The sequence below is a fragment of the Rattus norvegicus genome, chromosome 16, assembly GCF_021556685.1.
Source record: "Rattus norvegicus strain SHRSP/BbbUtx chromosome 16, alternate assembly SHRSP_T2T, whole genome shotgun sequence".
In the NCBI taxonomy this organism is placed as follows: domain Eukaryota; kingdom Metazoa; phylum Chordata; class Mammalia; order Rodentia; family Muridae; genus Rattus; species Rattus norvegicus.
In genome coordinates this window covers 18,524,739-18,541,757 of record NC_141549.1, presented here as the reverse complement: position 1 = coordinate 18,541,757, position 17,019 = coordinate 18,524,739, and the positions used below count along the sequence as shown (strand labels likewise).

The window sequence follows — 17,019 nt, the reverse complement described above, 5'->3', positions numbered from 1 at the left end:
TCCTTGTGGTGCCTCCTGTCCACTCCATGTGTGACCAGAGTAGGGTCACAACCTGCTGCCCCCCCCCGCCCCATGTAAAAACAACAACAACAAAACAAAAGAAAACATCAAGTTGCTCTTTTATTTAGACTGTTGGCCCACAGGGAGGAGGTGGGCACAGGTCATGATGGGGCTCCCTGGGGACAGGACCTGTGGTCCTTGGTTTCTGGGATCTATGAATAAACTAGGGATCCTCCAAGGCAATCCGGGGGTGTTTCATTGGCACAGCTGTGAGGTGGGGAATAATTGACACACACCACCTGAGCCCTACAATCCTTCAGTGGGGACACAGACCCAAAAGGTCTTGCTGGGTGCAGCCAGTGAGACAGCAGCGGTGCACAGCGTTGGTGGCCACACTGCGGCGCTGGCGCTGAGAAGCCTGGTGAGGAAGCTGCGGGTCCAGCGCGGGGTCCGGGTCTAGCGCGGGATCCGCATCGGCCACGAGCGCGTGCAGGAGATGTCGTTGCTCCAGCCACTGCAGCAGCTCCCCTGTGGGCAAGGAGAAATCAGCTTAAGTCCCTCCCAAATACTGGCCACATTTATTATATTCCCAGAGACAAAGGAGCACATAAAGAGCGCCTGCTGAATACTACATAACTCCCAGCTGGTGCCCACACTCACCTCCAACTCTGTGTGCCTGTATGCCTCCTGTGCACCCCAGTTTGTGGCCATGGAAGGGTGAGGTCCCTAGAATTGCACGCAGTCTTGGGTTTGCCCTGTGGCCCCTTGGATGGCACCCTCTGCTTCAGGAGGGGGCCATACATTCCCACATCACCGGCTGGGCACAGGGACACAGGGACCTCTGTCCTCTTCTGTTCTCTGGGCCTGGAGGTAGAGTCCTCACCCACAATCCCCAAAGAGGGTCATATCCCAGTGACCCCAGAACTGGAGGTGCGGAGGCAGGATTCCTGTGACTTTGAAGTCACTTTAGGTTTCCTAGTGAGTCTGTCTTGTATTGTTTAGTAAACAATAAACCAAGTGGTGGCTCGTGCCAGTCAGCTAAGTACACAAGTCTAAGTGAGGCAAGCAGTTCACTGTTCTCCTTGGATGGCTACACTGTTAGTCTGAGTCCAGCCTGGGCTACTGAGACTCCGTCTCAAACATCCAAAAAGAGGGAAAACTTAAAAGTCCATGAGGACTCTAGTCTTAGAGTCCTATTAGGAGGGGGCGTCACTATGCCAGCGTCTTCCTACTTGATTATCCATGCGTATCCATCTGCCCCGCCTGTCCCCACTCACGGTCGCGGGTGTCCACAGGCTGCGTGGCCTCGGGTGACCAACGCGGGCCACCGCACACCCGCACCAGCGCACGCACCAGGTGGTGACCACAGAGCTTGGCGCGCGCCTCCGGGGGCTGTGGGGAGCGCAGCGCGGACCCTAGAGCCAGGAGCAGCAGTAGCAGCAGTGCGTGCATGGTGGCAGGAGGCAGCGGGTAAGGACGCTCCTTATAGCCGCCTTGCGCCGCCCATGGGCCTTGGAGGGAACACGACGAGCAGCACCGAGGAGGTCGAGGCTCAGGTCACGGTCAGGGGCTGTGTGTCCAGCTTGGGACCCTGAAGTCCCTCTCCCAGGTGCAGCACTGTGCCAGGAGCCGCCCCCCAACATTTAAAACAAGCCAAGTGCCCTTCCCCTTTTGTAAGGTTGACAGTCTTGCTAGCAGTGAAAAAGCTGAGGCAGGAGAATTGCTGTAAGTTGGAGGCAGTTTGGGCTGTGAAGGAGATGGGAGGAGGTATTTATGACTTGGTTTTGTCAAAGAGGGAAACTGAGGCTGGAAGACGGGAGGATAAGTCTAAATGGTTCTTCTCCTGTTCCTCTACCTCCTGACTGTGGTGGGTGACTGCAGGCACTGTCCTGGGGTGCACAGGGCTGGTTCAGCCTAGCTCCAGCCTTGGCCTCTGCCCCTTGCACTGCCTCTGCCCGGAACCAGCTCCCCTGGCGAGCCAAGGACTGCATGCAGCTGGGCAGGAGGGAAGGGGGTGTCCTTGGGGTCTGGCCAAGACCTCTCCTCTCCCAGCTGTGCTCCCCCATCCCCACACTTGCCCCACTGTAAGCCAGCTCTCCTATACCCCAACTCCAACCACAAACTATTTTTCTATTGAATTCATTTATTCATTCAACAAACACTCCCAGAACCCAATCTTTCAGGAGACCATGCTGAGGTTTCACAGCCCCCAAGAAACCCATGGACAGGAGAGCAAGGGACTGGGCACAGACCTAGGGTCAAGAGAGGGTCTGGGGGTCTGGGTGGGTTTCTGGCCAAGTCTAGGGTGCTCTTGGGACCTGGGGTTGTGAGTTCTGCAGAAGGCAGACTTGCTAGTAAAGCATTTCCAGAGGTAATGACAACCGTGCAGAGCCTGGGGTCACTTATTTAACATCCCCATTCTGGGAGGGAAGAATGATGGGAAGAGGTGGCCAGAGGGGATTGGGGGTGCTGGGGCCCAGAGAGGGACAGCTTCCCGCCTGAAGTCACACAGCCAGATCATAGGAACCAAGCTCACGCTCATCCCTGGCTGCTTGCTATCCGGGGCTTCCGCGCCACAGCGCATCCAGCTGGGGGCTCAGGGTGTCAAACGCTGGCCGGTCTTGTGGGTTGGGCGACCAGCACAGCTGCATGAGCTCTTGAACCTGATGGTGGGAAGCAAGGTGGGCGGTGCTTGAGCTGAGAGGCGTGGTTTCCACTCAGTTCAATGGCACACATTCGAAGTCACCCCACTGCTCCATAGCTCTCCGTGGCTCCCTATGGATCTCTGAACAGAAACTAAGTTTGCCTGTGGTAATCTTCCTGCCCTGGCCTGCTGATGGCTAGAGTGACGGGCACACATTCCCCACCTTGCAACACATCTGCTTCTCTCATAGCTCTGCTTCCTACTGGGAATGAACTCTAGTGGCTCCTCCAACAAGATCCACTTATGCCCGGGAGTGGCCTGCGAGGCCCCTTCATTGTCATGACATAGGATGTGTGCTTGCCTAGCATGTGCCTTCAATTCTCAGCACTGTAAAAAATAAATAATAAAAGAAACACTAAAATGTGGAGTTGAGAGTGGTGGTGGTGGCACCTGCATTTGTCTTCTCAGTCCAGAAGAGACTGAGGCAGGAGGATGTCGAGTTCCAGGCTAGAGGAGGCTACATAGCAAGACTTTGCCTCAACACAAGTGAAAACCACATTTCTGAAGCCCTTGAAGCTGAGCCTCCTCATGTAAAGCCTTCCCAGTCATGACCAATGCTGTCAATCAGGAATGGAAACTGGGAAACTTGAGTCTGTCTCCCTCACCTCAGTAGGGCAGGTGGAGGGTGGTGGGAGACGGCGGCCCTCTGCCAGCAGCTCCAAGAGGTGGCAGAGCGGGGATCCCTCACGCTCAGGCCCCATCATGCGCAGGAACTCCTGTGGGAGAGGAGCAAGTTAGGGCAGGACAGAAGGGAGGGCTGGGGTCAGGAAGGGGGCTGATACCATAAGGAAGGCCTGAAGGGTCAGGAGGGCAGGTGGGGGTCAGGAGGGGATCTGGAGGTGAGGAAAAAGAGCTGGGACTCGGGGCTGGAGAGATGGCCCATCGGTTAAGAGCCCCGACTGCTCTTCCAGAGGTCCTGAGTTCAATTCCCAGCAACCACATGGTGGCTCACAATCATCTATAAAGAGATCCGATGCCCTCTTCTGGTGTATCTGAAGACAGCTACAGTGTACTTATATATAATAAATGAATAAATCTTTAAAAAAAAAAAAGAGCTGTGACTCAGGAAGGAGGGCTGGGGTCAGGACAGGGGCTGGAAGTCAGGAGGAAAGGGACTGGAGGTCAGGAGGAAGGGTTGGAGGTCAAGAAGTGGTCTGGAGGTCAGGAGGAAGGACTGGAGGTTGGGAAGAAGGGCTGAGGTCAGGAGAGAAGGCTGGAAGACAAGAGAAAAGTTTGGAGGTCAAGAGGAGGGTTAGAGGTCAGAAGAAGACTGAGGGAGAGATGGGACCTGCGACGCACAGTGGATGGGCTGCAGCTCTTGTCGCTGTAGGTGAAGAGCTCATACAGCACCACGCCGAAGCTCCACACGTCAGATTGGCGGGAGAAGATGTTGTCAGATAGGGACTCAGGGGCGTACCTGAGAGCGGGACAGAGGCGTAGTCAGAAAAGGGTGTGGCCAGTAAGGATCGTGGACAGGGTGTGGTTAGGTTGGGGGGACTAGGAAAGGGGTGTGGTCAGGAGACTAGAAGCCAAGACTGCATAAGGCGGCTCAGAGGCTGTCTGGGGACCTGTGGGCGTGGCCAGGTTGAGGGTGAGACTCTAAGTGGATTGGACGGGGCTTTGGATGATGTGCAACTGGGAAAGTGCGTGGGGCAGATAGGCATGCAGGTACGTATAAGTTCCATAAGGAGAGGAACCAGCGACGGGAAAGCGGAGAAAGATAGACAGAAGTGGGTGACGTTAGAGGGGCGAACCCCATGGAGCGTGAAAGGCCGGGCCGTGCGGAGGGGCGGAGCTAGAAGAGACCTGTGAAGGGCTTGGCTGACTGTGGTCACTGAGGGCGAAGCCAGAACAATGAGGTTAAACCATCACTCTGTGGAGAGGGTCGGGTAGTCCGGACTACGCAGTTAGGCTGGGTACTGGTATAAAGCTGTGGGCGTGGCCTCGTGGGCGTGGCTACGGGGCTGACCCTGCTGTGGGCGGCGCCTCTGCGAGGGCAAGGCTTGAGAAGTGGACCGATTTGAGGCAGTAAAGTGTGGGAGTCTGGGGCTCAGTGGGCGTGGCGTCAGGGGGTTTGGTCTTTTTTTTTCTTTTCTTTTTTTCGGAGCTGGGGACCGAACCCAGGGCCTTGCGCTTCCTAGGCAAGCGCTCTACCACTGAGCTAAATCCCCAACCCAGGGGTTTTGGTCTTATACCAGAAGATGGGACTTTGGCCCGGCTCGCGGACCACGTAGTAGTCTTTTCCAAGAGGCAGCAGCTTAGCGAGGCCGAAGTCAGCAATCTTCACATGCGCCTCACTCTCCACCAGGATGTTGCGCGCAGCCAGGTCACGATGCACGCAGCGGCGTGCGCCCAGGTACTCCATGCCCTGTAGGGGGCCGTGATAGCATGTGGGCCCGGGATCACGGACCCCAGAATCCCCATCCGGATCTCCATGCTCCTCGCACCTTGCAGATCTGCCAGGCGAACAGCAGTAGGCGGTCGTTGTGCAGGCGCGCGCGGTGGCGCTGCAGGAAGTCCCGCAGGCAGCCGCTGGGCAGGTACTCCATCACTAACCGCAGGCTCTGGCGACCTGCGGATAGGGAAAGTAGCTCTCGAGCACCTTTTACCGGGTGCATTGGTTCGCTCAAGCCCCAGCTATGGAAGCTGAGATTCATGGGGGTTAACGGCCTTGCTCAACACTCCCCAACTGGGAAAGGGTAGAAGCGGGACTCAAACCCCTTCCCGAGCTGCTGCCGCCTCTCACCAGGCCCATAGCTGACTCCCCGGTACTTGACGATGAAGTCACAGTGTAGAGCCTTGAGGATCTGAATCTCTCGCTGGAAGTCCCTCTGCTGTTCTGGCCCGCTGTGCTGTAACTGCTTCACTGCTACCAGGGGTCCCGTATTGTCTCCCAGAGGGTCGTAGCGGCACAGCTCCACGCTGCCGAAGTTCCCCTGTGGGAGGAAGAGAGCGCAGTTTCTGCCTGACCCTCCCACCCGCCAATTTAAGCCTCGCTCCACAAGCTCCGCTCACTCACCTTGCCCAGCAGGGAGATGTACTTAAGGTGTCTCTCCTCGAAGATGGCGGGGTCCTGGCAGGCATAGAGCTGGGCACCACCACACAGCTCATCTCGGGGATTCGGGATGCCAGGTGTGGGGTCTGAGAGGAGCTCGTAATCTAGGGAGGGGTCACATGAGTAAGTGGGGTATCTTTCTGTGCCTCAACCCCAAACTGAATTGGTGTGTGAACTCCATCTGAAACTTGCTCTCTCTGTGCATTATGAGATGCCCACGGGTACTTTGTGGGGAGTGGGAACGATCACAGTCCGGGCAAAGGCACACTCTGTGGGATCCCAAGGGCTACAGACACAAAGGGGACCCGAGAGGCAGAGCCATACAGTGACACCAGCCTGTGACCCGGATAACAAAATAAAACCAAATCCAGGACGATGAGGCAGAGAGAAATCCAGTCTGAGAGGCCAACCTGGGCTACACTGTAAAACACTAGCCTGGACTACATTGCAAAACAAATACTGATTGAGTTTTATCTTAGCCACAGGTTAGTTCCAGCAGCTGTCTTAGCTCACATTGACTGCTGGAGCCAGCAACCTTCCGGGACCCAGCTCGGGGACCCTCTCCACCCCAGGGTACCTGATGTAATGAGGCCGTTGAGGTCTCTGAGGATGGCTCGGAAGGAGGGGCGCCGGCCAGGATCATACGCCATGCACTGTGCGATGAGCCCCTCCAGCTCTGTCCATTTGAGGGCCGGCAGCTGTCCCCGGTCCTCATAGAACTTCAGCTTCTGAGGGGCGAGTGTTCCGTTTGGGTTTGAGATGCCCGTCACGTGGTTTAACCCTACCCTCACCACACCAGATCCATAAGGCTGAGACCTGCTCTGACCTTGGCGGGCTCCAGCGAGGTAATGTGCATGGGTGCCCCGCTGAACACCTCCCACGTGGTGGCGCCAAAGCCCCACTTGTCAGCCTCCAAGTTGAGCGTTCCAGCTTCCTGGAGACACTCCGGGGCCACCCAGGGAATCCTGTCAGTGAGCACTGGAGGATGTGGAAGTGAGAATGGTCACGGTCACCTCCTGCACAGCGGGTCTCCTTTGCCAGTGCAGGCCCTGTGTAACTGTGTGTGCAGACACAGGACACAGGGTATAGTTGGGTGAGGCTGGCCTGTACTCACTTTCCAGGCTCAAAACAGTTGGGCTGACACCAGGATCACTCAGCTTGATGAAAGGTGGATTCCCATCAACCCCCTCACGAGCTAGCAGCACCTTCCTCGCTGAGACGTTGCCATGAGGGAGGCCTTTGTCCTCCTAAGTGTTTCAGGAACAGGGAAGTGTGGATGAGTGTTTGATGAATGAACACTATTAAGCAAACTCTTCTGCATCCTTCAAAGCCTACCTGATGCTGCCCAGACAGAACAGGCTTTGACAGTCACTGTAAGTCCATGAAGACATGTCTTGTGACCCTAACCTGCCCTTACACTAATCATACCTACCCTTAACCACCACGCCCCTTTCTCTACCTTCCCATGGCTTTAGGGACAGTTAAAGCCTCTAATCTCACCATTCAAGACACCCTCTCCTCTTACCAGTTTCCATCTCTATGCCCTGTCCCCCACAGCCTGGCCTCGACACCCATGGGTTTACAGTCCTTGATGCTCTCAACCCCCTGAACAGGCTCACATCCTGTTCCTTGCTTCAGTCCTCACCGAGCTCCTATACAAACTACAGAGCCTACTCTTCATTTCCTCATTGGTAGAGGAAATAAACACGGACACAGGAACACTCACCAAGTAGTTAAGGGCATAGGCCAGCTGCTTGGTCACCTGCAGTTTCCAGCTGGCCGGCACCAGGTGACCACGCTTGCGCAGGTACGTGTCAATTGCTCCAAGGTACACAAATTCCTGCACCATGATGCCTGGGGACAGGGGGAGAGTGGGGTGGTGGTGACACAAGTGACAAGGTGCTCAGCAGACATTGCCCCATCTGCCCTCTGCTCTTAGCTCAGGCTGGACTTCTCTTTTCTAACAGCTCCACTGAATAGATACAGTCAAGATTCAGAGGGGGTTTGCAAGCTGGCAATGTTGACTAGCAGTTAGCAGCCAGGTGGAAATGGATCAAAGTGGGCCTGGGGTGTGAGGTGGGTTATCAGAGGCATGGAGGTCAAGCAAAATGGAGGAGGGGCTGGGGCTGGGGTGGGGTGCGGTGTGGGGCTCACTGTCTCCAGCCATGCAGACTCCATGCAGCAACACCAGGTGCGGGTAGGATACTTGGCTCATCAAGCTTGCGGCTTCCAGAAAGGACTGGGGGCAGAGGAGCAGAAGTCATATGGATTCCTCCCCATGAGCCCCCGGTGGAATGCTCACCAGCTCCCGTTAGGCCCAGCGTTGGAAGCCCCACTAGAAGCTATCTCAAGTCTCTCAGGATGTGATGGGCTTGGGGAAGAGCTGAACTCCCACCCTCTCTTGGTTCTGCTCTTGGCCTTGCAGATAATCATGTTCACCATCAGTTAGACATGACATCTACATGTATACACACACACACACACACACACACACACACACACACACACACACACAAGCCCTGTTCCTCTCCAGCCTCCTCATGTTGGGTTTTACAGCCAAGCTCAGAGTGGCTAAACTCGACTTTGGTTTGATGGGGTCCTACTATGTCCCCGAGTCTGGTCTTGAACTTCTAGGTCCCAGCAAGCCTCCTGCATGCCCTTTTTTTCTGGTCCCTGCCACACCTCCATGCAGTTCTGGTGTCTGGAGTCCATAACCTTCAGGAGGACTTCTGTGTCATGTGTCTCACCATCCACAACCTCCCGCCTATGGCCATGGAAGATCTTGGTAAAAGAGCCGTGACCAAGATTCTCGTGCTGGGAGAGACAGACAGTTGATGGTGGCGTCCATGTCTTCCAAGGGCCCCAGCCCTGGCTCTCACCCATCTGGCTCAAGGGGCCCTCACCCACTCCAGGCTGTCTGCTGGGATTGTGTGGAAGCTCAACTTAGTCAGCGCACAGCAGGATGGGGAGTGCCCGGGGGCAGGCGTGGGGTTGCGGCCCCTACGCACCACGATCAAATTGGACTTTTCTGGGTGGCAAGAAAGCAGAGGTCAGAGGTCAGAGGCAAAGGTTTCCAAGATTTGGACTTCCCATACTCAGCCTGGGGTGCCCCCAGAAGTCACTCCTGAGATGTGGACTTGGGGTTGATTTGAAAGCACTGGGTTCCCTCTAGGCTGCCATGATCTGTGTCAGCCTGGACACCACACTGGGGAGCCGTGTCCCTGCAGGGGTTCACCTCAGTGACATTCACCCACAGGAAGAAGTGAGGGACGGTGGCCAACTGAAAATACCTGACTTGGTGTCTGAAGACTGAGCCAAAAACTGTGTTGTCCTAATCACCTCAGTTCTTGGTTTCTGCCACCACCCGAGAGCTGCTGGGCTGCTTGGAGGAAAAATGACTCACCCTTGGGTCTGGGGACGCAGCAAGATGTGAGGTTCAGGGCAGTGCCGTCTACTTGCAGTCCAGAATGCCAGCAGGCTGTGAGCAGCTCCTGTAGGCTTCTGTGCAGCTGGCTGAGACCAACCAGGGAGAAAGCCCCACTGGGGTCTTGGCGGATGAGGCAGCCCTTGTAGTCGGGGCCAAGAGGAGTCTGTAAAGAGGACCTCGACCTGAGCAGAGTTTGGAGCAGAGCCCCCACCCCTTCCTCTCTCCCTGAAGGATTGTATGTTCAGTTCTGCCTCTAACCTCTGCAGATGCTGTCCCCACCTCCCATCCCCTACCCTGCCGGGAATGTGTTCCCTGAGTCTTCTCCAGTTCTTAAAATTATGTATGTGTTGGGGGTTGGGGATTTAGCTCAGTGGTAGAGCGCTTGCCTAGCAACCGCAAGGCCCTGGGTTCCGTCCCCAGCTCCGAAAAAAAAATTTTGTATGTGCATTTCTGTATTGATGCATGCCACAGTGCACATGTGGAGACTAGAGGGCACTTTATGGGTGTCAGTTCTGTCCTTTCACCTTGTGAAGGCCATGGATGAAATTAGCATCTTCAAGCTTGGTGGAGAAAAACCTTTCCCCCATGAGACAACTCCCCCCCCCCACACACACACACACAATTTTTGGTGCATAATTTCTCTATGTAGTTCAGGCTGGCCCGTAAGCTTGATCCTGCCTCAGTCTCTTAAATTCTAGGATTATAGGCCAGTGCTCTTCAAGGAAAAATGGAAACATCCCTTTCTGTCCCAGTTCAGGTGTCACCTCCTTCAGGAAGCCATCCTGGCACCAGCAGTGAACCAACCTGGACACAGGCAGTAAGAAGAAAGCTGTCATAGTCCTGCGGGCTGCGTCGGAGAATGTAGGAGCCCGGGAGGGAGCCAGCAGCCTTCAGCTTGTGGATGGCAAAGTCTAACCTGGGCCAGGACAGCAGCCAGGTTCAACCCAGACAGTTCCCGCTGCCCAACCCCGTCCCCTCTGTGACCCCGGCCAGCTCCTTACGTGATGGGTCCATGGCACAGCTCCGCCTCCTCCTCCAGCAGCCGTGGCGGTGCCACCTCCTTGCAGAAGAAATGCCTGGAGTCGCAGATCAGGCGAAAGTACCCATCCACGAGCGCCACGAAAGACAGCGCCTCAGGCAGCCCCGGGAACTCCGCTTCCTGCGCAGGAGAACTCTTCAGTAACAATGGAGCCCACCCCGCTCCCAGGGTCAGCACCAGAAAAACGGGTGCCAAGACCCACCAGGATGTGACCGTCCATCCTGGTGATGGTGACTAGCCGGTGCTCCCCTGCCGGACCCACGCGTGGAGCCTGCTTGATGCTGACATCCACGATTTCGGGAAAGTCACAGAAGGTCTGGAAAAGCTGAAGAAGAAAGGACAGACAGAAGCTAGAAGTCGGGGGATTACAGTCCTGGATCCAGCACAGCTTCCCGTGGGGCAGGGAAAGGGGACTAAGACTGGCCTCGTCAAGTCACGCCCACCGACCCAATCCTGACTATCCCTGTCCGCCCGGCCCCGCCGCTATCTAGTCCCAACCTTTGGTCACGCCCCCAGGTCCAGTCCCTGGGTAGCTCCACCCGCGGATCCGCCTCTAATTAACCCCACCCCCGTAGTGCAGCCAGTCCTGCCCGACTGGCCCCTTTCCTGATTGGTTCCTCCCGATTGCCTTCTTTACTAATTGCCACGCCTCCCCGCAGACCCCGCTCCTCAAGTCCCTGCCCCAGAACCTCCTGGTCCTTGGAGCTCCAGGCGATGCCATTATCCCCTGTCACACGCAGGCAACCCGGCTCCTCCTGGGCGCCCGGGAGTCCCACGAGGAAGGACTCAGTGGTGGCCGCTGGATGCAGCCGCTCAAGGTCTAGGATGTACTTGGCCATGAGTGCGTAGCGGTCGGCTTGGCAGGCTACTACACGGCGCAGCGCCTGGACCACGGTCCTGCGGATGCGCCTGCGCGTCACGAAGCTCTGGCCCTGGATCAGGTCGCGCAGGCTGGGCGGCAGACAGGCTTTGTAACTGTGGGTGGGGGGCACGCCGAGCTCTTAGGGTGTGAAGGGGACCCGAAGGACACATGAGACATACATCGGGGACCTTTCGGCAGGGTGGCTGCAGAAGTTGACGTTGGGAAGGAGGTACTTGTAGGAGTTCAGTAAGGGGAAACGATAGGGCCCCAGGTCCGCAGCCAAAAGAGACCACGGAGAGTTGGCCCCTGGCCCTCACCTGACAGACTTCAGCAGCTCTCCTGGCCGCTGGGCCTGCTTACGAGCCATCTGGGCCAGGTCCAGCACAGCTAGGCTCAGGAACTCTCCCTGGTCCTTCAGGCTAAGGCCTACTGGGAGACGCCCACTCACCAGGTCACTGCGGTGCTGGGTTGGCCACAAGATTTTGGTTAGGTGGGGTTCTGTCCTGGGAGCTGAGATGTTGCCTTGGGGTCCCCCATCCCTAGGTTGAGCCTTCCCCACCGAAGAATACCAACCTGGGCAAAGAGGTGTTCTAAAACATGTACGTCAAGGATGGCACTGGTCAAATCTTTGTGTAACCCAAAGCGGTGACAGGTCTCCAGTCCAAACCAACCAGGAAAATAAAAGCTGTGGGTTCCAGAATGGGGTGGTCCACTCAGCTGTGACTTCCCAGAGTCCAAGTTGGGTCACTGAAGTGCTGTGTGGCCTACCTATAGCAAACAGCCCAACCTCTCTGGTCTCAATATCCTCTACTTAGACTGAATAGAAATACTACTCTGGGGGCTGGAGAGATGGCAGTTGAGAGCACTGATTGCTCTTCCAGAGGTCCTGAGTTCAAATCCCAATAACCACATGGTGGCTTAACCATCTATAATGAGATCTGATGCCCTCTTCTGGTGTGTCTGAAGACAGCAACAATGTATTTATATATAATAAATAAACAAATCTTTGAAAAAAGAGAAAGAAATACTACCCTGAAGGTAAATAGAGGGGCTCACTTCCTACCGTAGCCTGTAGACCAAGACTTGAGTGTCCACGTCCTCTATGGAGAAGATGTGGCTTGGGGGGAACCAGCAAGACAAGTCCTCGGTGGCCAGAGCGAAGAGCGAATGATAAACGGGCAGGATGCCTGAAGAGATGGGCCCATCAGTTCACCCAAATCACCAATGCAACAACACAGGCTGAGCCCATGATCCTCCCTTACCAAACTTCTACGCATCCCGCAAAGCCCCAGCACTCCTTTTCTCAAGATGTTGCTCAGCCCTACTAAGTGGCCTGGTCATCTAGGGACCCACTCACCACAGGCCTTGGCAGCCCGCACACACAGATCCTCAGCCAAGTAGTCCCCAAAAGAGAATGACAGTCGCTGGGGAGGCCCAGGTCCCCGGGGAGGAAGGAGCACATGCAGGGCTCCTGCTTCTGAGGATGAGAGGCTACAAGAGCGCTGAGAGATGAGAGGCGTCTCCTCGCTTGGAGGTGCCATGAGTATAGCCTAGAGAGGCAGAGAAGGGAGTGTGACTGAAAGAGAGGAGAGGAGCCACATTCCCTCGAGTGACAGACAAGCTGGGGACTAGGTGTCTTCTGGTCTGTGCACTTCTCTGCACCCCAGCAGACATCACCAATTAATCGATGCACAAACCTCCACATCCTAGCCTGGCCAGCCAAGCCAATACCCCAGGCAGGCATGAGCAACTGATGGCAGATACAGAAACAGGCCTGAACAGGAAGCAGAGGTTTTTAGTAGGGACAACTGTCTTATTCCCTATGGGTCTAAAGGTCACAGGGTCATCTAGGCTGGAGCCAGAAGCTTCTGTGATGGGGGCCCTGCTCATGAACCTGTGGATAGGCACTCAGGGGCCTGTGTTGTCTCCCAATCCTTCCTGGTCTCTCTTCAGCCCACTTAACCCCAAGTCTAACATCTATTTTATGCTCTTCCTTGGTCCTTACTGCAGGGACGTTCCCTGTAGTGGCCTAAGTGAGAATACACTTCCCACCACTCAGAGCTGCTGAGGGCAAGGGGCGGGGCCTGAGCACGTGAGAAAAGGCAGGAAACAGCCCCTCAGCTGCTCAGACCACAGTCCTCAAGGCCAGGAAGGTGGCTCACAGCCAAGTCCAAAAACACGAGTTTCACCCCCAAAGCTCACACTGTAGAAAGGGTGGGCCAACTGCGTAAAGTTGCCCTCCTACCTCTGCATGTGTGCCCCTCCCGTAATAAGACAACAAAAGTAGGCATGGTGGTACACACTTGTTACCAGAAAACTCCAGAGATGGAGGCGGAAGATTAGAAGTTCAAGGCCAGTCTGGGCTGCATGAAATTGTATTTAAAAAATTAAAAAAAAAAAAAATCTGTCCCGGCAGTGGTGGTGCATGTCTTTAATCCCAGCACTCCGGAGTCAGAGGCAGGTGAACCTCTGTGGATTCGAGGTCTACAGAGTGAGTTCCAGGGTGACACAGAGAAATCCTGTCTCAAATAGAGAACTTAAAGTCATTAACCTATTACCAGATGTGGTGGTACCACAACTGTCATCAGACCCTGTCTCAGGGGGTAAAGCCTGCTGGTCCCCAGGATCCACATGATGGAAGGACAGAACCCACTCCGGCAAGTTGTCCTCTGACCTCCGAACGTGTGCAAAGCACAATCACTCAGAATACAACAGATTAAAATGTTATAGAAGTATTAAAAAAAAATAAAGCCATCATCGTCTTCCCCAATTCTTGTTGCTCCTGGGAAGGCTGTAGAATTGCTATGGGTTTGGGGTTACATAGTGACTTCCAGGCCAGCAGGGCTACGGACGGACAGCCATCCCCAAAATGTAAGATATAAAGCAACAAAGCGGATACGAATATTAAAGAAGTTTGAGATTATACCTAATGGAAAGTTCGGGCCCTTTACCTCCCGCTCCTAGGACGGGAAGGTGGGGGCGGGGAGGTCGCGGCGCATGCGCGCTGCTGAACCGCCAGTGCGGTGTCTAGGCAGCGCCCCGCGCCCGCGCCCAGCCCGCACCAGCACCCCCCGCGCCCGGCGCCCGCGCCCCACGCTCCTACCTGCAGCCGAGCCGAGGCAGGGGGCAGCCGGGGCTGCGACAGGAAAGTCCCTGCTTCTTCCTGTGCGGCCCCTGAGCTTCCTGGCCGCCGTCATTTACGGAAAGTCAGGGCACCCTGGGGGCGGGGCGGGGCGGGAGGCCCGGGTGGTGGTAGACTAGAAACCTGTGCCGCTGGGCACCTTTCTGGGATAGAGGCCCGGCAGAGACAGAAAGGCAGGGATGCTGCTGGGGACCTGAATTCACAGAGCACACCCCCCCCCACTCCCAAACCCCCACTCTGCCCCAGGCTCCTGTCCATGCGTGTCCTTGGAGCCACCTGGACCTGCCCCGGGCCGGGACCTGCTGCAGCCAGCACACATTTCAGCTTCAGTTTCCACTCCACCCCCAACCTTTAACCTTCTAAAAGACACTCTGAGTAATGTTAAAAAATTACAGGTGGAAAAAACCCAAACCTCTGGGCCGCCCGGTCCTAATGAGCTAAGACTGGCTTTTTCCTGAGAAGGCCACCTGCATGCTGGGCGTGCTCCCATTTCCTCTGAAAACCTCGCCTTCTATTCTGCTCAAAAGCTATGAGATGGGGCCGGGGAGACAGCGGAGGGGCGTGTAGGCTATTGCCACTCAGATTGACTTGAGTTCCATCACTGGGACCCACTGGGATAGCCTGGAGGATTCTGAAAAGGCCTCAGCGGGTGATGGAGGAAGCAGGTCCTCCAGTCCTCCATCCCTGGCTCTGTTGACATCCTCAGGTTCCTAATAGGCTGAGGCTTGCACCCTGGTGCCTCCCTTTACCCATCTGTTGCCAGTGGGCCTGCTGCATGGGGCAGAACTAAGAGTGACACTCGGGGGAGGGAACTGTGCAGCTTTGATCCTCTAAAGCACACCAAGTTCTGTTCTCAGATGTCTCTCCAGGTGCCTCAGACCCAGAGCAACAACTCCTTAAATATCACACCCAGCAGGTTAGGCCTCTTGATCTGCCAATATGTCTGGGAGAGGATGAAGTGAGGAAACAGATGTCAGGAATGGAAATGTGAAGAGACAGCAGGTGTGATGCGGAGGATGAGGCAGAAGAATGACAGAACAAACCAATATGTGCCACACAACACAGCTCACTGGTGGAACTCCTGCCTCGAATCCCCCAATGAGGGGCTGGGGGCGTGGCTCGGGGTGGAGCCCTGTGTAGAATCCCCCAGTGGAGGTCTGGGGGGGGCAGAGGGTGGAGCCATGCTTAGAATCCCCAGTGAGGCGTTGGGGGCGTGGCTTGTGGGTGGAGCTCCTGCCTAGAATGCTCCAGTGAGGCGCTGGGGGCGTGGCCCAGGAGGTAGAACGCTTGTATAAGCACAAGTACCTGAAATTTCATCCCAGTTACCATGTAAAACAGCTGGTGGAGACTGGAAGATGACTGGGTCTTATTGGCCACCAGCATAGCTCTAGGCAGTAAGAAACCCCGTCTCAAGGGAAGAAGGTGGAGAGTGCCACAGCAGGACAGAAGGCATCCTTCTTTGACCTTACCCATATAGGACATGAAGAAGACACCCACACGGCCATTGTTAGGCATGGGAGTGCATGTGTGACGATCCCACCACTCGGAAGGCCAAGGCAGAAGGGTTGCTGCAGTCTGAGCCACATAGTGACTTTCAGATCAGTTCAGGTTACACAACTAAACCTTGTCGTACAAAATAAATTAATGTTTGAAAGAAAGAAAGAACTACTGTGTTCTCTTACAAAAAAGTTCAAAGCACACGGGGCATTTGTGTTAAATTTGGGGGGAAGCAAGGGTGCTATGGGAGCCTGCAGGGCCTGGAACCCTCCATTCCATCCTGAAGTAACTTCCCCTCTGCCTTACTGCTGTTAGCTAATTAAAATTTTAAAAAGGTGAAACAGGTACTCTTAAGAATTGGAGCCCTTAGGATTCCCAGGTTTGTAGGTTTGGATTCCAATGAGCTGTTTCAAAAACACAAGATTCGTTCGTTAGAATCCTTCTTCTGCAGGCAGCAAAACGGAGGCACCAAGTATTGGGAGACCTGGAGGTAGAATGTTGTGGATGGAGCCTAGGACACTGCAATGCAGCCCCCCCACACACACACACTGGGGGATCCTAGGCAGGGGTGTGTTTGGGTTTGAATAAGAATGGCCCCCATAGGCTCGCCAGGAAGAGACACCATTTGGAGGTGTGGTCTCCTTAGAGGAAGTGTGTCACTGGGGGTGGGCTTTGTAGTTTCAAATGCGTAAGCCAGGCCCAGAATCTCTCTCTTCTTTCTGCCTGTGGATCCAGATGTAGAAATCTCATGTCTGCCCAGACACTTCCATGTTTCCCACCATGGTGATAATGGACTAAACCTCTGAAACTGTAAGCCAGCCCCAATTAAGAGTTTCCTTGGTCACGATCTCTCCACAGCAACAGAAAACTAAGATAGGATAAGGTCCGGCCCTGAGAGGATTCTGGGAAAGGCCTAATGAGGCTCTTGTCCGAACCACACAGAGGAACTTCTGCCTCGTTCTGGGACAGAGACTGCTGGAGGTCAACCTGGCCTTACATAGGTTTTCGAGGCCCAATAGGAGGAACCCCGTAGGTTATATGGAGGACAGTGAGTATGACAGCATTGGAATCAGGATCCAAGCACACGAAAGGAAAGGTCTGAGGCTGAGAGGAGCTGTCTCAGAGGTGGGAAAGGAGCCTGTGGGCATGTAATCCTGTTACTCAGGAAGCCGAAGCAAGAGACAGGAGGCTTAGATGTTTGGGACACTTCACCTGGGGTCACCCACATAAACACTGAGGGGGAGCCTAGAATTTACACCAACACATAATCAATCATGCATGGGAACAAGACGT

The 17,019-nt window shown here is 55.2% G+C and overlaps 2 protein-coding genes across 7 annotated transcripts; both read right to left on the bottom strand.

Annotated features, from left to right (window-relative positions):
* Positions 1 to 102: 102 nt before the first annotated feature.
* Positions 103 to 1,537, bottom strand: Insl3 (insulin-like 3). 2 transcript variants are annotated; one of them, XM_087587323.1, is made up of 3 exons: positions 1,278 to 1,537; positions 661 to 726; positions 103 to 528 (listed from the first exon to the last, which is right to left on the bottom strand). In XM_087587323.1, the coding sequence occupies exons 1-3, from the start codon at positions 1,450 to 1,452 to the stop codon at positions 317 to 319; spliced, it is 453 nt and encodes a 150-aa protein (XP_087443449.1). In that variant the 5' UTR covers positions 1,453 to 1,537; the 3' UTR covers positions 103 to 316.
* Positions 1,538 to 2,125: 588 nt separating this feature from the next.
* Positions 2,126 to 14,296, bottom strand: Jak3 (Janus kinase 3). Of its 5 annotated transcripts, XM_087587491.1 has the most exons (25): positions 14,191 to 14,296; positions 13,391 to 13,606; positions 12,445 to 12,637; positions 12,151 to 12,274; positions 11,661 to 11,772; positions 11,405 to 11,550; positions 10,915 to 11,200; positions 10,428 to 10,550; positions 10,188 to 10,345; positions 9,991 to 10,102; positions 9,163 to 9,349; positions 8,663 to 8,787; positions 8,442 to 8,573; positions 7,914 to 7,998; positions 7,486 to 7,613; positions 6,874 to 7,006; positions 6,586 to 6,737; positions 6,337 to 6,487; positions 5,724 to 5,863; positions 5,451 to 5,640; positions 5,152 to 5,276; positions 4,900 to 5,072; positions 4,004 to 4,121; positions 3,310 to 3,420; positions 2,126 to 2,663 (listed from the first exon to the last, which is right to left on the bottom strand). In XM_087587491.1, the coding sequence occupies exons 3-25, from the start codon at positions 12,626 to 12,628 to the stop codon at positions 2,556 to 2,558; spliced, it is 3,303 nt and encodes a 1,100-aa protein (XP_087443617.1). In that variant the 5' UTR covers positions 12,629 to 12,637; positions 13,391 to 13,606; positions 14,191 to 14,296; the 3' UTR covers positions 2,126 to 2,555.
* Positions 14,297 to 17,019: the final 2,723 nt, after the last annotated feature.

Coding starts and splice junctions, on each gene's coding strand:
- Jak3 (XM_087587491.1), bottom strand. CDS start 12,628: ATGGCACCTCCAAGCGAGGAGACGCCTCTCATCTCTCAGCGCTCTTGT. Junction 10,103..10,187: donor CTGTGCCATGGACCCATCAC/GTAAGGAGCTGG, acceptor GTCCTGGCCCAG/GTTAGACTTTGCCATCCACA. Junction 5,641..5,723: donor ACATCTCCCTGCTGGGCAAG/GTGAGTGAGCGG, acceptor TTCCTCCCACAG/GGGAACTTCGGCAGCGTGGA.
- Insl3 (XM_087587323.1), bottom strand. CDS start 1,452: ATGCACGCACTGCTGCTACTGCTGCTCCTGGCTCTAGGGTCCGCGCTG. Junction 727..1,277: donor GCCTGTGGACACCCGCGACC/GTGAGTGGGGAC, acceptor GTGCAATTCTAG/GGACCTCACCCTTCCATGGC. Junction 529..660: donor ACAGGCACACAGAGTTGGAG/GTGAGTGTGGGC, acceptor CCTTGCCCACAG/GGGAGCTGCTGCAGTGGCTG.